A 22789-nucleotide genomic window follows, 5' to 3' on the forward strand; every position below is an offset into this window, starting at 1 on the left:
GATTCGATTCGATTCCCAAAGATTAGGCCTTGCCAGTGTAACTCTCTCTAGGGCTTGCAATCTCCTATCCTCTGCAAATTCTTGGCCTTCATTCGCCCTCAAAGAAAACCAAGACGCCCTTGTTTTCGTCCTCCAAACTCATACCCTAAGTCCATTCACCGCATTTGAGAGGTTCAGTTTTCTCTTGTGAATTCGGGTTCTCGAGGTTATAGGGTTTTGATCGGGGTCCAAGAATTCCTCGAGATGGACACCTCCCAAGGAGTCGACGACTACATCAAAGAATCCATTGATCACTCCCTAGGGCTCCCCGTATCCACGCGGACTCTGGATTTGAAGCTTCACTCCTCCGAAGAGGCACAGCGCCGACTCCACAACCGGTGCCTTTCCCTACAGACCCAATTGCAGGAGAAAGAAGACGTCATCGAGCGCGTTAGGGTTCGTTCGTTGCAACTTCCCGAACTAAATATGTATTTTTTTTATTTAAAGATTGTTTTTTCGTTCCTGGTTTAATTTATTCGTTTGTTTTTTCAGGCTGAAGCGAGTATGAATGCGTTAGCATTGAAGAAGTTCGTGGAGGAGAATCAGAACTTAGCTATGGAGTGTGCAAATCTTTTACGTCAACGTAATAAGTGGGAGAGGGAGTGCTCGCTTTACGATCGTGACCGCCAAGCCTTGATGGAATTTGGGAATGAGACCGATCAGCGTGCCAAGGAGGCCGAGATTCGAGTTCATGAGTTAGAGGAGGAGGTCAGAAGGATTTGGGACGAATTGCAGTTCTACAAGCATGAATACAACATGCGTGCGGTAATTTCTGTTCTCTCTCTTCCATCCTTTTCTAAATATATCTGTGTTTTTCCATCTTAATTGTGATAGTTGAAAGAGAAAGGTACCTGGGAACTTTGATGGGTGATATCTTTCAGTGGATTTCGTAGGATTTTTTTTTGGTACTGTAAGAAGAGGAGTTCGTAAAATCATTATCAGAATCATTTGAAGACGAATGCTTGGGTAACAAGATGAGATGATAAATTTTTAAAATTTTTTATAATTTCTTTTTTAAAAATTATTCAAACACAAAATATTTTTTAATTTTAAATCTTTAATATTTTCATTATAATTATCCAAACACAAAAATCAAGAAGGGGATATTTGAAAATAATTTTGATCTCATCTTATCTCATCTCATTTTATTTTATTTCATCCAATCTTATTTTTTTTTCAAACATCATTCAAATACAAATAAGTACTTTTAAATTAAGTATTATAACTTTTTCAAACTTGCAAGAGAAAATAATAATAATAATAATTCAAATTTTTTTGAATCCCAAAATAAAAATTATATTTTAACAATATTTTAATTTTATAATTTTTTTTTATTCAATTTCTTTTTCTCATTTTACAAAACTCCATAAAACATTAACTCAAACCATCTTGAATAATATTATATACAGTCATGTGCGACACTTTGGCATTCTATAACTCCATCTTACTACTAATCATAAAATTTTCATCTCATCACATTCTCCAAGCATCTCTTGACTTTTCTAAACTTTCAAACAAAACACAAAAATCAATACAACTTTTTCAAATTTCAAAATAAAAATTATATTCAAATATTTTTTTAGCTTTATAATATTTTAATTCAATTTTTTCTCTAATTTTTTAAAATATAATAAAATATCTTGAGTCAAACAATTTCATTACTATTCATATTCACTACTATTCACAGAATTATGAGATACTCTTGCATTATCTGAAGAAATGGGCATAATGTGCTGTAAGACATTTCAGTCTTGCAATATCTTTCAGAATGGCTGGTTGAATCTTTGGTACTATCTGTGCATATTGTTACAATATACATGCGTGTCATATCCACACACACACGTGCGCTATTTACATTCAAATCAGGGATGCTTTTAATGTAAAGAGTTGTGAATGCGTAAGATATGATTTTAATGCTTTTAATATATGCATTTCCTTGCATTCAAGTTTTTTAGTTTTGTATTTGATTTAAAAAGGAAAGGTAAAGAATTACATCTTATGGTAAACCTTTTCCTTTGTTGTATGTGTAAGGGTAGTGGTGAATTTGTGAGTCATTTATTACTTCATTGTAAGGTGGCTAGGGCCATTTGGGATGATATTTTCTGCAGGACTGGACTTGCATGGGTAATACCTGGGAGGGTGGTTGATCTCCTTGCTAGCTGGAGAGGTATTCAGGGTAATCTCCAAATTGCAGCAGTTTGGAAGATTGTACCCTTACTTCTAACTTGGTGCCGTTGAATGGAGTAGAATGACTGGAGTTTCGAAGATGTGGAACAGTCTTTGGAGGACCTTAGAAGATTTTTTACGTTACTCTATTGTTATAGGCATCTGTTATTGATTTCAATGGAGCTAGTTTTCACGATTTTCTTATTTCTTTCTCTAGCACTTACGCTCTATGTAGGTGTTTTCTTTTGTATAATGTGTAGTTGGGTCCTGCCTATTCTTTTGATTCAATAAAATTTTATTTTACCTATAATAAATAGTAAATCTTTCCTTTTTATATTACATACGTCCTCTATCTCTCCGATTTAATATTTCTCTTTGCTTCTTCCTCTTGGTCAGTTCTTTTTCAGGTACTTTGAAGAAAAGTAAATAGATGCAAATGATTGTGGTGATGTCAAATATTGCTAATAAAAATATTAACTAAAAATAAATTTATATAAATTCGTAGAGAGTTTGATTCTATCCTGAATTAAATTGAGGCTAACTTTTTTTTTTCACTTGAAGGTTGATTCATCTACCGATGAAACAGTTATAGAGAACAATTTACTTGAGTCAGTGCTAACAACATTGATCATTAAAGATGATGTTGCATCGGTACATGGTTTCTTGGAGGCCAATAGCAGGCATGAGTCATGTCAAACGATGTTAAAAATGTGGAATTGGTGAGTATTTTTCTTTCAATTAGGTATTGTTCCTTTTTCTTGGCTGAACTAGTTAGTTCTCACTTTGTATTTTGTGCCACTACAACATATTTTGGAGATTTTTCCATCATATATTGTTGCCCGTTTGAGTTGTCGTTGCTGTTGATTCTTACTAAAAATTTCGTATGATACTGTTGCAGCTTGAGGCCATCAACCCAAAAAGTCCTTTCATTAGCTGCTGAAGTGAAGATACTTGAGAAAGATAAGGAATGTCTAAGGGTTAACCTTACTAGAGCTAAAGAGGAGGTGAGAAGTGTTGCAAATCCATTCACCGTTGGAGGAGCTCCCCGAACACTCCCCCCCTCCCTTCCCCGGGCAGGCACCTTCTCTGTGTGTGCGTGTGTTGGATTCTGTGTTTCCCAAATAAATGTTGATGATATATGTAGGTAAAAGTGCTGTTTGAAGAAAATAACATATTGAATGAGGAGAATACAAGGTTACTGAGGCAATACCAGAAAGAAAGAAGCCATGGTTCTGGTGGGAAACACTCCGGCAGTGCTTCTGCCACGGCCAAGGTGAGAAAAAGTAGTGAAGTAAAGCTTGCAAGACATCTTTACTTATTACAACCAAAAAGAAAAAAAAATATCAAGCTTTCATCTTCGCATAATTTTTCTTCTTTGTGTGATCTAATATTGTAAATTACTTCTTTGCAGTCAAACAAGCGAAAATCAATCCCCTCGATGAGCAGCCCAATTGAGAAGAAGCTTGATTTTAATGATCTAGATTTGTCAAGACAGCCCCTGTCAATCTTGCAATATAACTCCTGACCCTACAATGCACCGGTTCTAACAAAATTTCGCAAATAAGTTTGATGTTCTAACAAAATGTCAGTGGCAACTACAATTTAGAAGATCTTGAATTAAGATTTAGTTTCCTGTCACAATGACTTCTAGTAAAGGAAGGGCTTTCTTCCTTATGGAGTTTGTCATTTGTCTGTGGAGGTATACTATAGAGAAAGGTTAACAGTTGAATTATGATTTTTGATGGGGATTCTCTGCATGATCTTATTTAGTGCTCAAATCTTGTCACAGTATCCGCTTTCATTTTGAACTTATCTTGCTTTCCAGTTCATTGATTTATCTGTTAATTTTTTCTATGACCTCTTTGGGGCTGGAAAATGACCTTAAAGTACTCCTTATGTGCAATTCTTGAAATCTTTTTACCAAGTCTACAGAAGGCTTTTCATAGCCCATAGGTGTTTGAATGCCGGCAACCCTCACCAGTAAAGGGCATTTCGCTGGTGAAATGATCATATTAATGCCTTTGTTATCTGCAATTTAGTGAGTGCTATGTTGATGCCATAATGCTTGGCATTCTGTCGAGTTCTGGCATGTGAGCCCTGTCTATTATACCTGTACAGGCAGTTTATTCTGGGGAAATGCCCCTTTGTTGGTGTTTGATTGTTTTATCTATTTATTTATCTTGTAAGCAAAGAAGACAAAAAGAAGAACAATGTGGGAATTCTCTGTCAGGATGTGAACATGGTAGCATTTTTACTTGGCCACTATATGGGGTGCATTCTCTCAAAAGAGATCGAAATTAGAATAATAGGCAAGACTTTTTTTCCATCTCCCTAGACAAATTGAGTAAGGTTGCGTTTGGATGTTGAAATGAGTTGAGTTGAGTTGAGATAATAAAATATTATTAGAATATTATTTATTATTATTATTATTATTTTGAGATTTGAAAAAGTTGAATTGTTTATTATATATTGTGTTGGGATTTGAAAAAGTTGTAATGATGAGTTGAGATGAGTTGAGAGAAGTTGTGATTCCAAACGAAGCCTAAAAGTGAGAGGATTTGGTTCAAGAGTGATATTGGAACTAATACAACTTTTATAATATTGGCATTAAAAATTAGATATGTTATATTGGTAAGCTAACCTGTAAAGCATACCATCCACGTCACTTACGTGATAAATTTGATTTGTAATATTTAAATTTTAAAATTTTAATTCTAAATTAAATTATACCATCTAAGATATTTGCTAGATGTGTTATTAAACCGGTTTCTAAATAGAATTTTCTTAAAAATTATTGTGTGGATAATTAAAAAATTAAATTAAAAATAAGTTCAATAAATATTTAATGTTTTTCTTATTCAAAACGACGACGTTCCAATTCGATAGCTCTGCCCGGCCCCGACGTACTTCTCTTATCCAAAGCCAGTGTATGTCCGTCGGTGAAAACACTACCAAAGCAACACTGTTGCGAATCTTCTTCCAAGGAACACAGAGTGCAAACGTTAATGGCGCTTCTTCGTTTTCTACACTCTCCCTCGACGGCTCACTTTCCCTCCGAACAACACCTCTCCCCAACGCCTTTATCCAATATTCCTAGTACCTACAATCTTTCTTTTTCTTGGTCTCTCCCTTCGCTCTCTCTCGCCTATACACATTCCCTTTCCGTTAAGAGTAAAAGAGTAAAGAGCTTCGTCTTGCACTTCTCTTCCACCGCTCAAGAACAAGCTCTCGATTCTGTTTCCGCCCAAAGCAAAGAATCCGAGCCAGCGGCCGAAGAGTTTTCCCGAAACAGATTGATTGCCCAGAACGTACCTTGGAATTGTACCGTTGAAGACATTTGCGCTCTTTTTGAGAAGCACGGGACCGTGCTAGATGTGGAGGTTTTCTTTTTCTTTATTTTAGCAATACTGTATCTGTTGTCTCAGATGGGTTATGGTTTTTGTTTGTTTTTCTGATCTGGGTTTGTGGTGTTTTTCTGTGGTGGTGAAGCTTTCTATGCATAACAAGATCAGAAATAGAGGTTTGGCGTTTGTCACTATGGGTTCACCTGAGGAGGCTCGTACGGCTCTCAATAATCTCGAATCGTATGTAAGCATGCTATTTTTTTAGTTTTAGTTTTTTTTTTTCTTATACCTCTAGGTTTTCGATTAGTCGGGTTGCTGAGATAAGAGTAATTCGGGAAAGAAGGCAATTAGAATAGTTAGTTTCAAATTCTTGCATCATTTGGCACACCTGAGAAAACTTGGAAGACTAGTCTGTATCAAGTGTTTTTAACAATTTAACTCATTGATAATGGTGGCCATCTGTTTTTGTTTGTGTTTTTTCAGGTGGCTCATTCATGCCGCTGTGTGTGTGTGTGTGTGTGTTTTGTTTTATAAAAGTTCGTTTCTGCTGGTTTTTCCTTGTCAGGATCTTATTATTAGAAACACTGAATCGGATTCAAACTCTAGTTAACATTCTACCACTTTTTCTGCAACAATTTTGTTTCCTTTTCTTTGTCTTCTTGTTGAATTACTGGTCTTTCTTCTGTCTGCTAGGTGTTAGAGGGCCGCACTATAAAGGTCAATTATGCCAGGGCACGAAAGAAGAAACCTTCCCCTTCCCCTCGTGTGCAACCAAAGCCAGTAACATTCAACTTGTTTGTGGCTAATTTGCCTTTTGAAGCAAGGTCTAAAGATCTTAGAGAGTTCTTTAGTTCAGGAAGTGGTAATGTTGTTTCTGCCGAAGTTATATTTCATGAAAATCCAAGAAAGTCTTCTGGGTATGGATTTGTGGCTTTCAAATCCAAGAAATAGGCTGATGAAGCTCTTCCTGCTTTCGAAGGGAAGGTAATTTGGCTGTGCTGAATCATTTGCATTTATGAGTGGTGAATATGCTTGGGAGCATGTTTATTGATTTTCTAAGGCTATTGCTAGTTAAGAGCTTCTGAGAATTTTTCCTGCAGATGTTTATGGGAAGACCACTTCGGGTGGCACGGAGTAAACAATTTATTAAACTACGAGCAGAGGATAATGTAGAGTCTGGAGACACATCAATTGAATCAACCTCTAGTGTGGAGCAAGCAGACGCTGCTGATGAGAATTGAAAGTGAATTTTCAGGACAGTGAATCTGTTTCATTTCTTCAATTTGTGATTTAGTTGGTAAAGCTTCTTAACTTCAATCCTGTGAATCAGAAGCTATATAATGATTGATGTAGTATGCGTATTTCAATCATTTGATAGCTTTTTTATTTTTTATTTTGTTTGTTGAATGTAAGGTCTTTAAGTGAGATAGAGCATTCCTATGTCACAGGTTAAAGTTTGTCACATAATTTACAAGAGTAAGCACTGCTGTTTGAATTCCACTTTGCTAGTTCTGGGTTCATTAATTCAAATGAAAGATATTTGTGGAATCCATATATTAGCAAAAGAGAGCACCTTCTGTCGGGATGGGTTTTCACAAAAATGCACATACAACTACACCGAATCATTCCGAAATAGATGTTTGTCCATAATCTGTAGTTACGAGGCCCATAAAGTGTTTACATTTCCACTTCTGAAATCCATTGGTTTGGAGTTCTTAGAGAAGCAATGGAAAGTTCGTGCTATGGGCCACAACAATCATTTCTATTTTGTGCCAATATGTTTCCAAACTGAGATCTGTATAAGTGAGGCTCAACTCAGAACCTGTTTCCTTTCCATCCATTTCCACAACAATCAAAATTTTCATATACTCCATATAGCACCCAAGATTCAGGGAATAAGAATGTTGCCTCAGAACCTGTTTCCTTTCCATCCATTTCCACAACAATCAAAATTGTCATAAACTCCATATCACACCCAAGATTCAGGGAATAAGAATGTAAAACCACAAAACACAGGATGCAGGATGGGGCAGTAATAAAGATTGAATGAATTAGTTACTTTTGGCAAACCTAAAGAAAATAAAACTGGGAAAATGAGGAGAATGTTTATTTTGACTTTTCCCCCCTTTGGAAAGGGTGTTGGCCGCTGAACTTGCAAGAATGAACAATATAATGCTATAACTTGTCTCCTGATTTCAGCACATTTCTCAAATAGATATAATGTGAGCTTCATGTCCAATTTCCAGATCTTTTAGTCTTTAAGTTTCTGTTTGTTCTCATATTGCACTTTTTTGTGTGTTCCTGATTATGTTACTTTATGTTGCTGACTAAAAACAGTGACCGCAAGAATGAAAATTCTTGAATCTTGTCTGATCAGGAGAAAAAGAAAAGTGTCTTGATGCAGTTGATAGAAACGGCCCTCTGAGAACTGAGTTCCTGGAGAATCAATCTCAAACTTTAGGATATCTATTCTATTTACAGAAAACTTAAAATTTCCTGATCATTTATGTCTGTAGTCAAATACTTGATCAGAAACCTTGGCATTTAGGAAATTCACTTTCCTATGATATTTTTTAAACCTCAAAGTCTTAGATCAAAATGCATGGTGTGATATCATGTGCTAACTCTTTTGGTAATTATAGTTCTAAGAAGAAAGTAAAATTACACTTTATCCCCCTCAATTACCCCTTATTTTGCAATATAACCACCAAACTATCAAAGTTAATATTTAGTCCCCAAACTACCACTTGTTTGCAGTCTATCTCCTCTTTTAAGATCCAACTGTTAAGATCGGGTGTCTCCTATCCACCTTAATAGTAATCTCTTAACAAGGTGATAAATTACATCCTATGATAAAAATTAGGGTGTTGAATGATAATTCTGATAGTTTGGTGGTCATGTTAAAAAGGGGGTTATAGTTTGGAAGGGGTAAAATGTGTTTTTCCCTATGAAGAAATAATGAAGGACATCCTACATGCTAAAATAAACTAACTTCATTTAACGGTTCTCTTTTCTTTTCTATCTCTAAACTAGCATGCATAGGCATTGCGCTTGTATATGTTTCGTATACTCGGGCATTTTGCATTCTTTTGATCAATAAAAATTTATTTACCGATCAACAAAAAAGGGTTCTCTTTTCCAATTTCATGTTCTGATGCCTTTCTAGTGCCTCAAAACGCGTGTTGTTTTCCACAAGGAGCTTCCTCGACATGGCTATCTTCATTGTGAAGTTCTAGTTGTCAATTTTTCTTTTTTCCTGTTTTTTGGTGCCCCCCTCTCTCTCTCTCTCTCTAAAATGCTTGCATAACTCTGAAAAGTGATTGCTACAAAACAACAAATGGATGTCAATTTGATTTCAGGTGTTGAAATTTTGATCATCATTTGATAATACGGAGACCAGAACAGAATGGGCGAAATGGGATTTCTGTAGCTGTCCGTATGTAGCTGGGACAGTGATTTGTTGGGTTTTCTTGATGTTTCAGTACCTCATCTTTTTTCAAAAGAGGGGAGAAAAACAGGAAAGGAAAACTGGGGGTGAAAATCCTGTTGATGTTGAAATTCTACCAAATCATTAGGTATAGGCTTATTGAAGATTTCTATGGTCAAAGTATTCATGATAGAGAGGTTCACCCTAACTTCTTGTCTAATTCATTCGTAAAACTGCAGGGACGACTACTAATCAGTGGATTCGTGGTAATGATGCAATCAATTGTTTCTTTGGCTACAATACCAAAGAAGGGTAGGCGTAGGCCTTCTTCTAGCTTTTAAGCCAAATATTTGATAGATGAGAAATGATAGTTGCAATTATGAATATGCAAACGCCGCGTAATCACTTTGAAAAAAAATGAATAAATACGAGACTCACATGAAAAGAAAATTAATTTTTTAATAATAGATCTCATTTTTTTTCAAAACGAATACATGTCGTTTTGCGCACTTTATGGCTATAGTGTTAGAAATACTAGATCAGAATACGTAGTGGAAGTGATATTACCTCGTTAGTAAATCATAGATCTAGTGCGGTTGTTCCACGGATTCTCCAACATCGTTGTTCGTCCACAATCGTCACATGATGGTGGTGTGTGCTATATGGTAATACCAAAACAACACTCACATTCCACAGCCTAGCCCCTCTAGTGTAACCTCCTAGCAAGGGCCAGCCATCAAACCTCAAGAGAAATGAATGTGTGCCCACTATGATTGTCCATTTCTTACATATAAATAATTTCAAGAGTCTATAGATAATGCTACATATTCTTTACGTATTCTTAGAGCACAGATGGTGTGGTATTCCTATTAGGACATGTCATGCAATTAAAATTTTTTATGCAAATATCAATTTTAATTAGTATAACATCTTATGATAGAATAAGAATATCACATATCTAAATTTTGAGAGCAAGGTTGGAGGTGGGAAGATTCTAATTAATAAGCAAGAAACAAAGCAAAGAGAAGACATGGGACGCTCAAAATGGACGCAGTTGGTGACTGTCTGACAGATAGACCCCAAGCCCCCCCCCCTAACCAAACCCTACGACGTTACCGAACCCCCCACTTTTTCATGCCACTCAAATATGATGGTTATAGTGGGTTCGAGAAATTATGCAACACTTCATGCCCTTCACGAATCTCACCACTTTTTGCCATGGGTTAGGTGATGATTTGGACTAATATCTTTGACACTCCAACCCCTTCATATTATCTGTCCCAAAAAAAGTGTGATTTCCACGAGTAAAGCAAGTAATTATTTTGTTATCTTATTTGGATGGGACAGTGTTTAATAGTTCTTATATTTTAAAATGTGTAAGCGTTGCTTAATTATTTTTTTTAAAGAAAGTAAAATTTATTATTAAAAAAATTAATTTTTTATTATATGAATCTCGTATTTATTATTTTTTTTAAAGATATTCTACGGCACTTGTGTATTCTATGATTACAAATATCGTTTATCTTATAAATACCATTACGAAAGAATGTGACGAGATAATGGTGTAGTTTGTAGTATTTTTATTTTATTTTATTTTGATTGAAATTAACAAATTTTGTGATATTGTTTATTGGGTTTTCTTGTCTGGTTTTGATTTTTCTTTGCTTGAAATACAAGCAATTAATGACATTCTATGCTCCATACATACATACAACTTGTAAAGGGGGGTTGAAAAAGGTGTGATTTATGCTGTGCATTTGTCCTTTTTCAAATTCTTAATTGAGTAATTGAGCATTGGAAGATAATATTATTAATTTCATTCTTTTTCTTGGTGGGTACGTATTCAAGTGGGAAAACTGTTTGAGTTTGATAGCCATGGAGCCGTCCTTTCTATTAGCGGTGGGTTATACCTAACGTCCACTAAATCCCATTTAAGCTGTTAATGCAAAATACTTAGGTCATAATTCTTTGGCCATGAGGTCATAATAGAACAGCAATTTTCTCCAATTCTTAGGCTAATATCAATGGAAAGTAAAATAGTTATAGTTGTTTCATTATTTTTATAAAATTGAAGTAAAAGTTATAAAAATGGTGTATTTATTTCATTTCTCAATAAAATTGAAGTAATAGTTATAATTGTAAAATAGTTGTATGAATATCATGATTATCTTTGGTTAAGATTTACATGAGCTCTCTCCCCTTCATGATCTTATGAGAGACATGTTCAATTTTTTTGAGTTGTTGTAATGTAAATACTAAGGTCCTGTTGGGATTTAGAAAGTATCACATGATCTTATCTTATCATTACAACTTTATCTAATTTTTACACAAAATATAATAAACAATTCAACTTTTTAAAATTCCGATTCAACTTTTTCAAATCTCAAAACAATAATAATATTCAAAAATAATATTTTCTACGAATATTTTATTCATCTTTCATCCAAAACCATCTAATCTCATCTCTGATTAATCCAAACCAACCCTAAATGGATAAGGGATGAAAAAACCTCAATCATTTGATTTGAAAACAATGATTAAGATTTATAAAAATCCATACGATAAAATGCCTAAAATTGTTAGGAATATTGGCAGGAGAGTGCCTTTATTTCTGGCCCCTAAAGAAGAATCATGAGCTTCCTTTTACATCCATATGATGTCTGCTTGCAACAAACCCAGCTGGCCTTCAAAGGACCCATTGTGTTTTATATATATATATATATATATATATATATATATATATATATATATATATATGTCTTTTCGTTCCTTTAACAGCTCATATTTTCATTAACTTGTAAACTAAAGTGCGTAGGGTTGAAGCAAATACTCTTTTATCTGTTTCCTGGGCATAATAATGTCAATCTATTATGATGTTTAAGAATTCCAATCAATTTGGACAAGTCTCTGATGAACTCGCAGACCTTAATACCATAACCACAACACCGAAAGCAACGGCTGAAAGCAACAATTCATTAATGGCTAAGAAGGAAAAGGATAACAGAAACTTTCTTTGCCATCCTCCACTCATTACACATCATTACTTAGCAAGGATTGCTAAAAAAAAAAAATTACATTTACGAGTCTCTACTCTTTGCACTATAGTCTATTGACATGACAGTAATTGATTTGTAAGAGAGTTCGTAACAACTTAATCCAAGTAAGTTCTAGCTTTAATATTTCTTTACCAATTTAATTACTGGTTTCTGAAAACATAACATATAACAATGAGGATCTTCATTCAACAACCACATTTCAAGTGAAGCTTCTAACAGGAAAAGAGGACCCACTTTCTGCAGCATTAGGTATAGAGTATGATTGAAGTCATCTCTTTGGAATGAGTTCGTACATAGAAATCATGCTAGTGATGAGAAAAAGTGGACCAAACTTTACTAACTCCGACCCTTTATACCATTATATAAGCAACCCCAATCCTCGCCAACTTCTGCACAAGCCTCATTTTCTTTGTAAGTTCCTCAAAATGGCCAGCTTCAATGCCGGAGTTGTGTGTGCTTTGTTAGTCTTGTGCATGTTTGTGCCAAGCTTGGCCACTGTTTACACCGTTGGAGATACCTCAGGTTGGGCCATAGGTACTGATTATAGCACCTGGACTAGTGGCAAGACCTTTGCAGTTGGTGATAGCCTTGGTAAGTTTTCACTTTTCAGCCCCCTATGACGAGTATTTTAACATACCAAAACATGACATTACCACCACAAATTTTATCATTTCCATGAATAGTGAGATGTTTTTGAGTGAATTAAGCATAATATTCCACAAATCAATCTGCCTCGTATGAAACACTCTGCTCCATTCTCAAACTTGTACCTTTCCAAAATTTCATGTGATTGTTTGCAGTGTAAGGAAATGGGTGACATGTATTTAAGAAATGAAAATGTCTTCTACACTTCGAATGAAACAAAACTTCTAGTTTCCTAAACTCGAGTGTAATCACAAATCAAAATGCCTTCTGCATTTCAGATATAACAGTGTGATCCATTATTGCTCTCTACAACTTTCAAATTTTGTTTATGTGACAGTGTTCAACTATGGAGGTGGACACACGGTGGATGAAGTGAGCGCTAGCGACTACAACTCTTGCACTGTGGGCAATTCCCTCTCCACCGATAGTAGCGGCACCACCACCATCCCTCTCAAGACCGCCGGGACTCACTACTTCATTTGTGGTGTTGTTGGCCATTGTGGGAGTGGCATGAAGCTTGCTGTGACTGTTGGTAAAGCATCAGAGACTGCACCATCTGGAACAGGAACACCATCTACACCAGCGGGTAGCACGCCTACTACCACTACCACTACCCCCACCACCACCTCAACACATTCGTCTTCAGGGACTACCCTCTCCCCTATTGTGGCTCTATTTGTAATGGCCTGGTCTACTTTTTCTGTGTTGGCTCTCACATAAATTTTGGCTAGAATGCAGAATCTAGCCAGGTTGGAGGCAGTGCTCTTTCTAATTCTTTCTTTTGTCATCTTTGTATGGTGATTTTCTTAGTTTATGAATAGGCTATTTACAATTCAAAAAGACAGAATAGTATTGGTATGTAAAATTATGATGCATCATTGAGTTCGTGTCACTAAACCTGTGTGGGTTTCTTGGAATCAGAGCATTCGCATGAACATGAGAGATATAGATCAGATATATGATGTGATCATGTAGTGCACAAATAATTTAAAACATACTTTGAACTTTGGAGTTTTACACCTTACTATTACAAAGTTGCAGTAGCATTTAATTTGACTAAATCAACAGATCAAATACATCTTTCAGTTGTTGTTATGTTTTGTAAATTTGGAAAGATCTCAATTTTGTTGGGTGGTTATACTACTTTTTTCTATCTATTCACATCCATAGCAACGAATAAACACTCTGTTGGCTTAGAGTAAATGTACTAGTCCTTGGAAGGAAGGAGGGTTGGTATGGGTCCCTACCTGCAGGTTCACGAATCTGAATTGAACTGGGTCACATCCTGGAGAAAATGCCATTTTAGACTCTGAAAATTCTACTTTCAAAATACTTTGGTGGGGTTGATGCCTTTCACCAAATCCATCGACGTTACAGATCCACAAGTTACAACTTTGCAGCCCTTGAACAAGAGCTGGACCATTCTTGAAAAGATGGGGTCCACTGGTTGATTAACAGAGGGGAACTCTGTCAACTTCTGCAACCAGGATTAGACTCGGCTCCAACCCCTAAGAATTTAACAGAAGGCCCACTGACCCAAACGACAGAAATACTTCAACCAATCATATTTTCCTCTTTTCAGACTGGGCTGAACCAGGAGGTGTTTCTCAAGCAAAGATTTCTTCACAGATCATTCTCCTCTAAGAAATTATTATTGATTCTCTCTTGGGATATTTGACAGTTAAACAGTTCTCTTTTCCAAACAGAAAACATTTACGGTATAAAAGCTTCTTATAGTATTTTCAAAAACACAAAAAAAACTCATCTTCCAAACAACACAGCAGCCACCACGGGGTAGCCAGATAAATGCCTCAAACAGAGGGAGATCCACAATTATAAAAAACCTCAAAAATAAGGTTTGATCTCTTATCTCAATAGACAGAGAAAGCTTTATCTTCGCCCCTCAACTAACTTAGGCATCGGAGCTACGCCCAACAAGCCTCATTGCGATATTGCCTCTACAGATAACTCAGAACTCGAGAGATCAACTCCTTGGTGGGATTCGAAAACTGTAGCTACACAAAGAAGTAGTGCCTAAAGAAAATAATGGTTGGAGTAGGTCCATTCCTACAACATACTCAAAAGGGAAAAGAGATTAATAGATGGGACAAGAAGCCCGTGACTAAACTTAATGCATCATACTTGGTCGAACGTGTTTGTTTCCCAGACAAAACTACCTCAAAATATAACTCAGGCCTTTTCCCCCACAGTGAAGATGCTGAGGCAGGACCATTGTAGAATCAAAAACCATATGTGCAGTCATTTTTACATACTTTTTATCCACTCTACTAATATAATTGACTGCGTCACTTTTTTTTAATATGAAATGACTGTTTTAATCATTGATCCATAACTACAGTTCTAGACTTTGATTTGTAGGAAGTCATATGATCCTTAGATTTGTCTCATGACACAAGTTGGAAGTGTCACGCATCCCCAAATCACCATCTCCTATTTATAGGAGAGTATCAAAATTGGTTTGGGAATGGATAATAACAAATCCTAGATTTGAAAACATTCATATCTCTTATACTTTTAAGATCTTCCACCATTGCCTAATAGGGTGTAACCGAACCAATTTGGTCCAATTTTGGACATTTTTTAGAACTGACACCGATTTTGAAAATTTAAGAATTGATATTGTACTAATTTACCACTAAAACTGAAACCTCTTATATTTTTCGGTTTTGATCAAGTTTGATTTTTCCAGTTTTACTGATTATCTATGTTAGTAATAATATGATATTTACATATAATAAATTATTAGTCTATTTGTATTATAGTATAAATATATTATTTTATAATAATAAACACATACTAGAATAATATTAAATTTAATTATACTCTATATAAATTCTAGACTTTTTATACGAGTATATAAGATAAAATATGTAAAAATGTATTTATCCTTGATAAATATATATATATATATATATATATATATATTAAAAGTAAGTTTATATTAATAACTTAATATTAATGTTCATGTTTAAAATTGAAATTTCATGTATATTAATTTAATATTAATTTTATGTTATAAGATTAATAGAAATGAATAATAAGATTAAAATTTTATTTTATATTCATTATCAATTTAGTATACAAAATGTCTATAATATAATATAAAAAACAATTATATAATACAAAACAATTATATAAAAAATAATATATATGTATATATATAGAAACTAATCCGGTTCAATTCAAATCAATTTTCAAAATTTAAAAATTGGTACTGGACTAATTTCCAACTGGTTTTTGTTTTTAGAAACAGGAACCAGATCGATTACAAACTGGACTAAATCTACCAGTTCGGTCCGATTCAATCGGTCTGAATCGGTCTGACCAGTTTTTGATATAGTTTTACTGCCCTATCTAATCCCAGGTTTACTGTCAGTTTTGATGACCACCATTTCAAGTTTTTGACTTCTGTCTTCCCCCTTTTTATGCATATGCTAAAGAAAATAAAGTCTCGTTTGGTTACACATATGAGATAAAAAATAAATATTAGTAAAATAGTTTGAGTTAAGATTTTTATGAGATTTTAAAAAATGAGAGAAAAAATTAAATAAAAAAATTATAAATTTAAAAGAGAGTTAAAATATAACTTTTAAATATTAATTTTGTTTTAGGATTTGAAAAAGAATTATTTTTTGTGTTTCATTTAGAAGTTTGAAAAAGTTATAATAATTAGGTAATAATTAGATGAAAAAATTGAAAAATTGAAAAAATATATTTAAATAGTATTTAGATGTTGAGATGAGATGTGTAATAAACCCAAGTGGATTGTAATAGAAAATGAGTAGGAAAATGGATAGAAACTGAGAAAAAATCACACGTAACGATACAGCTCTCTTAGAGGGAAGCACCTCCAAGAAACAAAGAAAAGTTTAACAATAATATTCTAACAAATCTCTGTTGTGAGATATAACAATTTCCAGACATATTCCACTACATGCCCTCTGCCAATAGGTAAATAACAGTAAAATACTACTTTGTGCGTAAATAGAACTGCAAATGATAAGATAACTTTGGGCTTGCGAGAGCCCATTAAGTAGACGGCCCAATCTTCCATAAGCCAGCATCCTCTTGCAATCTTCTTGTCCCTTCTTCTATTCAAGCCCGAAATTCCCTAAGGCCCATGGCCCAAGACCACACTTCACTTCACTTATCTTCACATGAACCCTAAGGCTAACCCCCTTTTGCCATGCCGTGTGACAGTATGAGATGGTAAGAAAGATTTCTCAGATGAGACGAAAGGTTTGAAAGAATCTAAAGCATCATTCGTTTAACTGTGTACGAATCTTAATCAAAGAGGTTACATCCTCCTCCTATTTCCTTTTGTTTTAATTTGAGAATCGAATCGGGTTTTTTAATACCCATCCAGATTCCACACCCACATAAATACAATATATATATATATATATATATATATAAAGCGTCATGTTAGCGGGTAACCCAACTATCGTACTGCTAGTAATAACTTTTTTGTTCTTTTTGTTTTGATTTTATCTTTAAGTATTTTTTTAATATTTTTAATCATTAGGAATAAAAAAATAAAAAATAAAAAAAATTACAATTTCACTAATAATCATTTTTTAATTATTAAATAAAAATTAAAAATTAAAAAACTTAAAATATATTAACGATTGAGAGATTTCACATTTTTTAATATAAATAAAGAAAGATAGAGAAAGAAGGAAAGGCAATGCAAAGCTGTGGTCAACATCAGTTTGGACATGTGTCTCTCGTGGCTGTGGCAAGGCACATGGGTCACTAACATGTAAAGCAGTTTTGACGACAGCTGTGACCACGTGACGCAGGTAAAGTCCTACTCCTCCCTCCATTTCTTTTTAATTTTTTAACTATTTTGCTTTCCACCTTTTTCTTCTCATAAAACATAATTCATAGGAAATAAAAGTAGGTCCTAAAAACTAATACTTTATATTTACATATATATACATATTCTTAAAAATGTTTTATCAATTTACAAATATAAACCTTCTTTGCAACAATGAATAAAAGTATTTTTTTTTTCTCATTTCATTACTACTCCATTTCACTTGTTTGCTATTTTCTTTATTTTTTATTTTAATAGTTAAAAAAGTAATTGTTAATGAAATTGTATATATTTTTAATAGTTAAGCATGTTAAAAAAATAATAAATAAAAAATTTCAAATACACTAAAAAATAATAAACAATGGTAGAAAATAATACCTTCAATTATCTTATCAATGATTGGAAGACAAAAATATATTTAGTCATCATCCATCAACAAATCCATCCGTCCATCCAAAGCAAACAAACAACCATTTCCTTGATTTCACAAACAAACAGAACAATTTACGTTGATTTCAGAAAAACCGAAATGGCGAAACACGTTGTCTTTTTGCCAGCTGTCCTAAAATATCTGACACAAAAAGACAAAGCACAAAAACACCTGTTTGTGTAAACACCGCTCTCACTGTAATTACCCTCACCTTCTCTTCGGTTGCGTTTGGATGTTAAAATGAGTTGAGTTGAGTTGAGTTGAGATAATAAAATATTATTAAAATATTATTTATTATTATTATTATTATTTTAAAATTTAAAAAAGTTGAATTATTTATTATATTTTGTATTGAGATTTGAAAAAATTATAATGATGAATTGAAATGAATTAAGAGGAATTTTAATTCCAAACGTACCTTAGAATCATTTAATACAAAGACTATAGAGAATGAGCCATAAATATAAGGAAATTGGTACTTGGTGAGTTTAGGGTCTGAAAGTTATTGTTTAGATATTCTTTTTTTTTTAAAATATATTTAAAAAAATAAAATAAAGAACATAATTTACACCAGTAATAAGTTTAAGAAGATAATCTAGTAGCACACCCTCAAAATCACAAGGACTAAAATCTTAAATTTCTTCTATTCTTTTATAATAATTTAAATTTATTTAATAAATCCTACGTGATGTCACAACAAAAGGCATAAGAGTAGTGCTAGGGTGCTCCTAGCACAAATTTATCTTTTTTTTTTTGTTTTCTTTTCATGTTTTCTAACATATTTAAAGATTTAAAAAAAAATACACCAATAAATTAAAAATTACTTTCTTAATTATGAAGTAAAAAAATTAAAAAATAAAATAAAATACAAATCAAAATATAATTTATCATGAGTTTGTATAAAGTAAGGAAAATAGGAAAGTTTTCCATATAGCTAAAACAAAAGATGAAAGTTAGGTTAGAAATATAATATAAATAAATAAATTTATATATATGATATTATTGAAAGGAAAATGATAGGATTACTACTCTCTTACTACTTATTTACTACTCTTTTTATATTTAATTTTTTTTATAATTTTTTATTTTACTTAATAGTTAAGGAAGTGATAATTAGTAAATTTATATATTTTTTTAATTTTTTCTTAATGATTAAGGATGTTAAAAAAATGTTTAAAATAAAATAATAAAAAAATAAAAACACTATAAGTAGTAGATGGGTAGTAAATAGGTTGTAAGCCTATCACTACCCTTATTGAAAATCACGGAATCCACGATCTACATCATTTAATTAAATATTTTATTTATAAAATAAACTTCTATTAAATATTTCAGGAAGAAATATGGGGCATGAAAAAATTGTTAAAATATAATTTAAATAAATAAATCTACAAGAACAGTAATTAAGGACAGAATCCAGTGATTTGACATTCAATATTTTAAAAAAAATATAGGTTGAATTTAGATGTTGAAGTAAGTTGAGTTGAATTGAGTTGATAAAATATTATTAAAATATTATTTTTTAATATTATTATTATTTTAAAATTTGAAAAAATTGAATTGTTTATTATATTTTATATTAAAATTTAAAAAAAATTATAATGATGAATTGAGATGAATTGAGGATGCAAACTAAGCCATAAACTAAAATGCAAACTCGACGTAAATTAATGATAATAAAGTCAATAAAAATGAAATAGACAAGAGACTCAAATAATTAATAATAATAACAACAACAATCATGCATCACTATCTCCTGATAAATTTAAAGTACAATAAAATAAGAAGGAACTCCATAAAATATAGAGATTATAAAGGGAAAAAAAAAAAAAAAACTAGTACTGAGAGCAAACCCTAGCAAATCTGGGACTACGGTGGCGTGGCGGAGGAGAGAGACGTGGCTCCGATCGGATCTACATCAACAAAGTTGCAGCTAAGATGACCGAAGCTACAGATCCTGTGACAGAGACTGTGTTCAAGGCTGCGCCATTGCCAGGAGAGCCGGTTGGGGACTCGGACGACGGCGGTGCGCTTATCGAGGGGCCCAAGCCCGGAGCGCTAGCAGGTGATGTGGGAGGAGCCGGAGGCGAGCTGGACGGAGCACCGGTGGGCGGCGTGGCAGAGGAGGTCGGAGCGGGAGCTGAGGCCGGTGGAGACATAGTGGGAGAAGGAGTAGGGGTCGAGGTGTGAGTCGGAGGAGGAGCAGCTTTAGGAGAAGAAGCCGGCGGGGACTTGGTCGGCGAACCTGTCGGCGCCACTCCCGGAGCTTGAGCAAAAGCCGAACCAGCCACTAAAGCGAAAAGCAGCATCAACCACACAAAACCAGAGCAAGCCATTGATGTTCTCTTTCAGCGCTCGTCGTCTCAGACCTGTAGAAGGAAAAGTTCTGGACAGTAACTAGAAATGTAGAGAGAGCAAGCGGCGTACTGCAAGACGGTAGGAGTACCTTTGTGTAGAAATATTATATATATATATATATATATAATTTTATATATAAGCCGTCTCACGTTAATAATATAATTTGATTTAAATTAAATTTTTAAAATAAAAATATTATAAATTAAATATTATTATTATTAAAGTGGTAGGTATGCTTAAGTAAATGTTTAAAATGATTTTTATGGGTACACTATTGTGCCCCTGACTTCAAATAAAAATAAAAAACAGCATTTTTGAGAGAAAATGCAAAGCTTCCAAATAAAGCTTAAAATAAATAGGACGCGTAATGGTTTCAAATAACCTCCAAAGCAGTTTTTTTTCTTTTTTTTAAACCACTTATAACAATATTGAAGGGTGAAATGAGACGAAAATTTTATGAATAATAATAAAATAATTTATGAATAATAATGAGATAATTTGAGTTAATATTTTATAGAGTTTTAAGAAAAGAGAGAAAAAATTAAATAAAAAATATCATAAATTTAAAATATTATTAGAATATAATTTTTATTTGGATTTGATTTACAACCACCATTTTTTATAGGTTTCATCCATTAAAAGAGCAAACTTCTTTCAGCTACAGTGTTGGTGAATTAATAAAAAATCATCTCAACTCAGCTCTCATACAAGAAAGGTCTTATTTGGATTCAGAATTCAACTTATTTCATCTTATCTCATTATTACAAATTTCTTAAATTCTTAAATAAAATATAATAAACAATTCAAAATTTTCAAATTTTTAAATAAAAATAATATTAAAAATAACATTATAACAATATTTTATTTAACTTTCAACTTTCATCTCAATCATATCATTTTAACTCACTATCCAAACCTCCGAGAGAGCGTTCACCAAATTTTCATTTGTAAAGGGATTCCCAAATAGTTGAATGGTGAGGTAGGAGCTTGTTTGGATTGTGAAATTAGATGAGATGAGATGATTTTAAATGAATTGAATAAAATATTGTTAGAATATTATTTTTTAATATTATTATTATTTTGAGATTTGAAAAAATTGAATTGTTTATTATATTTGTATAAAAATTTAATAAATTTATAAATTTGTAATGATAAGATAAGATGATGTGAGATGGTTTATTCAATTCAACCCAAGCAGAGGTGTAATTAATCAACCTCCAGGTCAGTTTGCATCGGAATGCGACGTCATGAAAATTTTTGAGTGCCATGTCCACCTTCATCCAAAGATCTACAAATCTGGTTTCAGGAAATCCACTTCCTTTGTTGGCGTTCCTTGTATTCCTCCCAAAAGGAGATAGCAAAAGATAAGTGTAGGAACTAAAGCACCTTTTTTAGATTCATTGTGGATTGTATTGATGGACAAAAACCTCATAAATGAACATTTGAATAATTTTTTTTTGATATATTGGGAGAAGGAGTCGAACTCATGATCTCCATTTTTGAGATGTGGGCTTGTGCCATCAAGCCTTTCGCAACATTTGAGTAATTAATTACATGAGAGATAAGCTTAAGAGGTGAATTTTTGTTTTTATTAAACATTTAATATTGTTCGCAGCAATTTTCACAATACATGTAGAACTTACTTTATATATTTATCACTTTATTTTATATATTATTGACAACATACGACAATAATCACTTTTTTTTAACTGAAGAAAATACTCTTCACACTTTAGGATATCTCAACCCTATTCCATCATTGCCTAGTCTTTTATTTTTTTTTTTTCTTCTCTTCCTAAAGTGACTTCATTGGTGAAACAACATTAATACAAGAGTAGTAGATCATATTACAAACCATTTCATCAGATCATGCTTCTTGTACCTAATGGGGGGATCCTTCCCACTATGAAAATCTAATAAACATGGTGGGATTTCTATAAGAGGGATTTTTCCAAACTTATTGTTAGAATATGCCCATTGCACTATTAAATGCACACATGGATTCTATGATTGATGTATCTTGACTGCTCTCCATTCTTCTAGTTCTTTTAATAGAAGTCTGGTATCCCTTGTTACTCTTGATTCCCAGTTGCTTGCTTTTTGGAGATGATTAATGTTGTTGATAACATTTAGTGAATCCCCTTCAATGACAACTTTTCTGATATTTCTTTTAAATGCTTCTTGAACTCCTATGTAAGCTGACATCGCTTCACTTTGATTTGGGTCAATGCTCAATACAAATCTGGTCACTACAAATTGAATTTCACCATTTTTTGATCTGCAAGCTGTTGTTGATGTACTGCCTTGTTGCCTCACTGCAGCATCAAATGTAATGGAGTAGGTGTCCTCAGATTCAGGAGGGTTCCAATTGGAGTTGGATTCTGAACCTTTTCACTCCCATGCTTTGCAATGTTCTTGATACATGTCTAAGGTTTTTTTGACAAATTGATCTACTACTATGTTGCTGCTTGTATGAATTTTCTG

General features: G+C 33.3%; 4 protein-coding genes across 4 annotated transcripts; 3 read left to right on the plus strand and 1 right to left on the minus strand.

Annotated features, from left to right (window-relative positions):
- LOC109001204 lies at window positions 1–3946 on the plus strand. Its single transcript, XM_018978397.2, has 6 exons — window positions 1–435; window positions 532–804; window positions 2767–2924; window positions 3104–3209; window positions 3350–3478; window positions 3617–3946. The coding sequence occupies exons 1-6, from the start codon at window positions 244–246 to the stop codon at window positions 3728–3730; spliced, it is 972 nt and encodes a 323-aa protein (XP_018833942.2). The 5' UTR covers window positions 1–243; the 3' UTR covers window positions 3731–3946.
- A 1174-nt stretch (window positions 3947–5120) lies between these two features.
- On the plus strand, window positions 5121–7022 carry LOC109001198 (28 kDa ribonucleoprotein, chloroplastic). The gene is made up of 4 exons (XM_018978387.2): window positions 5121–5585; window positions 5695–5793; window positions 6243–6533; window positions 6650–7022. Exons 1-3 carry the CDS (start codon window positions 5211–5213, stop codon window positions 6498–6500), a joined length of 732 nt encoding a protein of 243 aa, XP_018833932.2. The 5' UTR covers window positions 5121–5210; the 3' UTR covers window positions 6501–6533; window positions 6650–7022.
- Window positions 7023–12412: 5390 nt separating this feature from the next.
- Window positions 12413–13694, plus strand: LOC109001199 (blue copper protein-like). The gene is made up of 2 exons (XM_018978389.2): window positions 12413–12623; window positions 13015–13694. The coding sequence occupies exons 1-2, from the start codon at window positions 12458–12460 to the stop codon at window positions 13395–13397; spliced, it is 549 nt and encodes a 182-aa protein (XP_018833934.1). The 5' UTR covers window positions 12413–12457; the 3' UTR covers window positions 13398–13694.
- Window positions 13695–19633: 5939 nt separating this feature from the next.
- Window positions 19634–20395, minus strand: LOC109001197 (classical arabinogalactan protein 10-like). Its single transcript, XM_018978386.2, has one exon. The coding sequence runs from the start codon at window positions 20281–20283 to the stop codon at window positions 19861–19863; it is 423 nt and encodes a 140-aa protein (XP_018833931.2). The 5' UTR covers window positions 20284–20395; the 3' UTR covers window positions 19634–19860.
- Between the last annotated feature and the right edge of the window lie 2394 nt (window positions 20396–22789).

This window comes from Juglans regia, chromosome 6, assembly GCF_001411555.2.
Source record: "Juglans regia cultivar Chandler chromosome 6, Walnut 2.0, whole genome shotgun sequence".
In the NCBI taxonomy this organism is placed as follows: domain Eukaryota; kingdom Viridiplantae; phylum Streptophyta; class Magnoliopsida; order Fagales; family Juglandaceae; genus Juglans; species Juglans regia.

Bases quoted from the DNA above. Each gene is read 5' to 3' on its own strand.
- LOC109001197 (XM_018978386.2), bottom strand. From the start codon at position 20,283: ATGGCTTGCTCTGGTTTTGTGTGGTTGATGCTGCTTTTCGCTTTAGTG.
- LOC109001198 (XM_018978387.2), top strand. From the start codon at position 5,211: ATGGCGCTTCTTCGTTTTCTACACTCTCCCTCGACGGCTCACTTTCCC. The intron at 5,586-5,694 runs GTTTTCTTTTTC...GTGGTGGTGAAG, and splicing joins GGACCGTGCTAGATGTGGAG to CTTTCTATGCATAACAAGAT. The intron at 5,794-6,242 runs GTAAGCATGCTA...TCTGTCTGCTAG, and splicing joins TCAATAATCTCGAATCGTAT to GTGTTAGAGGGCCGCACTAT.
- LOC109001199 (XM_018978389.2), top strand. From the start codon at position 12,458: ATGGCCAGCTTCAATGCCGGAGTTGTGTGTGCTTTGTTAGTCTTGTGC. The intron at 12,624-13,014 runs GTAAGTTTTCAC...TTTATGTGACAG, and splicing joins TGCAGTTGGTGATAGCCTTG to TGTTCAACTATGGAGGTGGA.
- LOC109001204 (XM_018978397.2), top strand. From the start codon at position 244: ATGGACACCTCCCAAGGAGTCGACGACTACATCAAAGAATCCATTGAT. The intron at 436-531 runs GTTCGTTCGTTG...TTGTTTTTTCAG, and splicing joins ACGTCATCGAGCGCGTTAGG to GCTGAAGCGAGTATGAATGC. The intron at 805-2,766 runs GTAATTTCTGTT...TTTCACTTGAAG, and splicing joins ATGAATACAACATGCGTGCG to GTTGATTCATCTACCGATGA.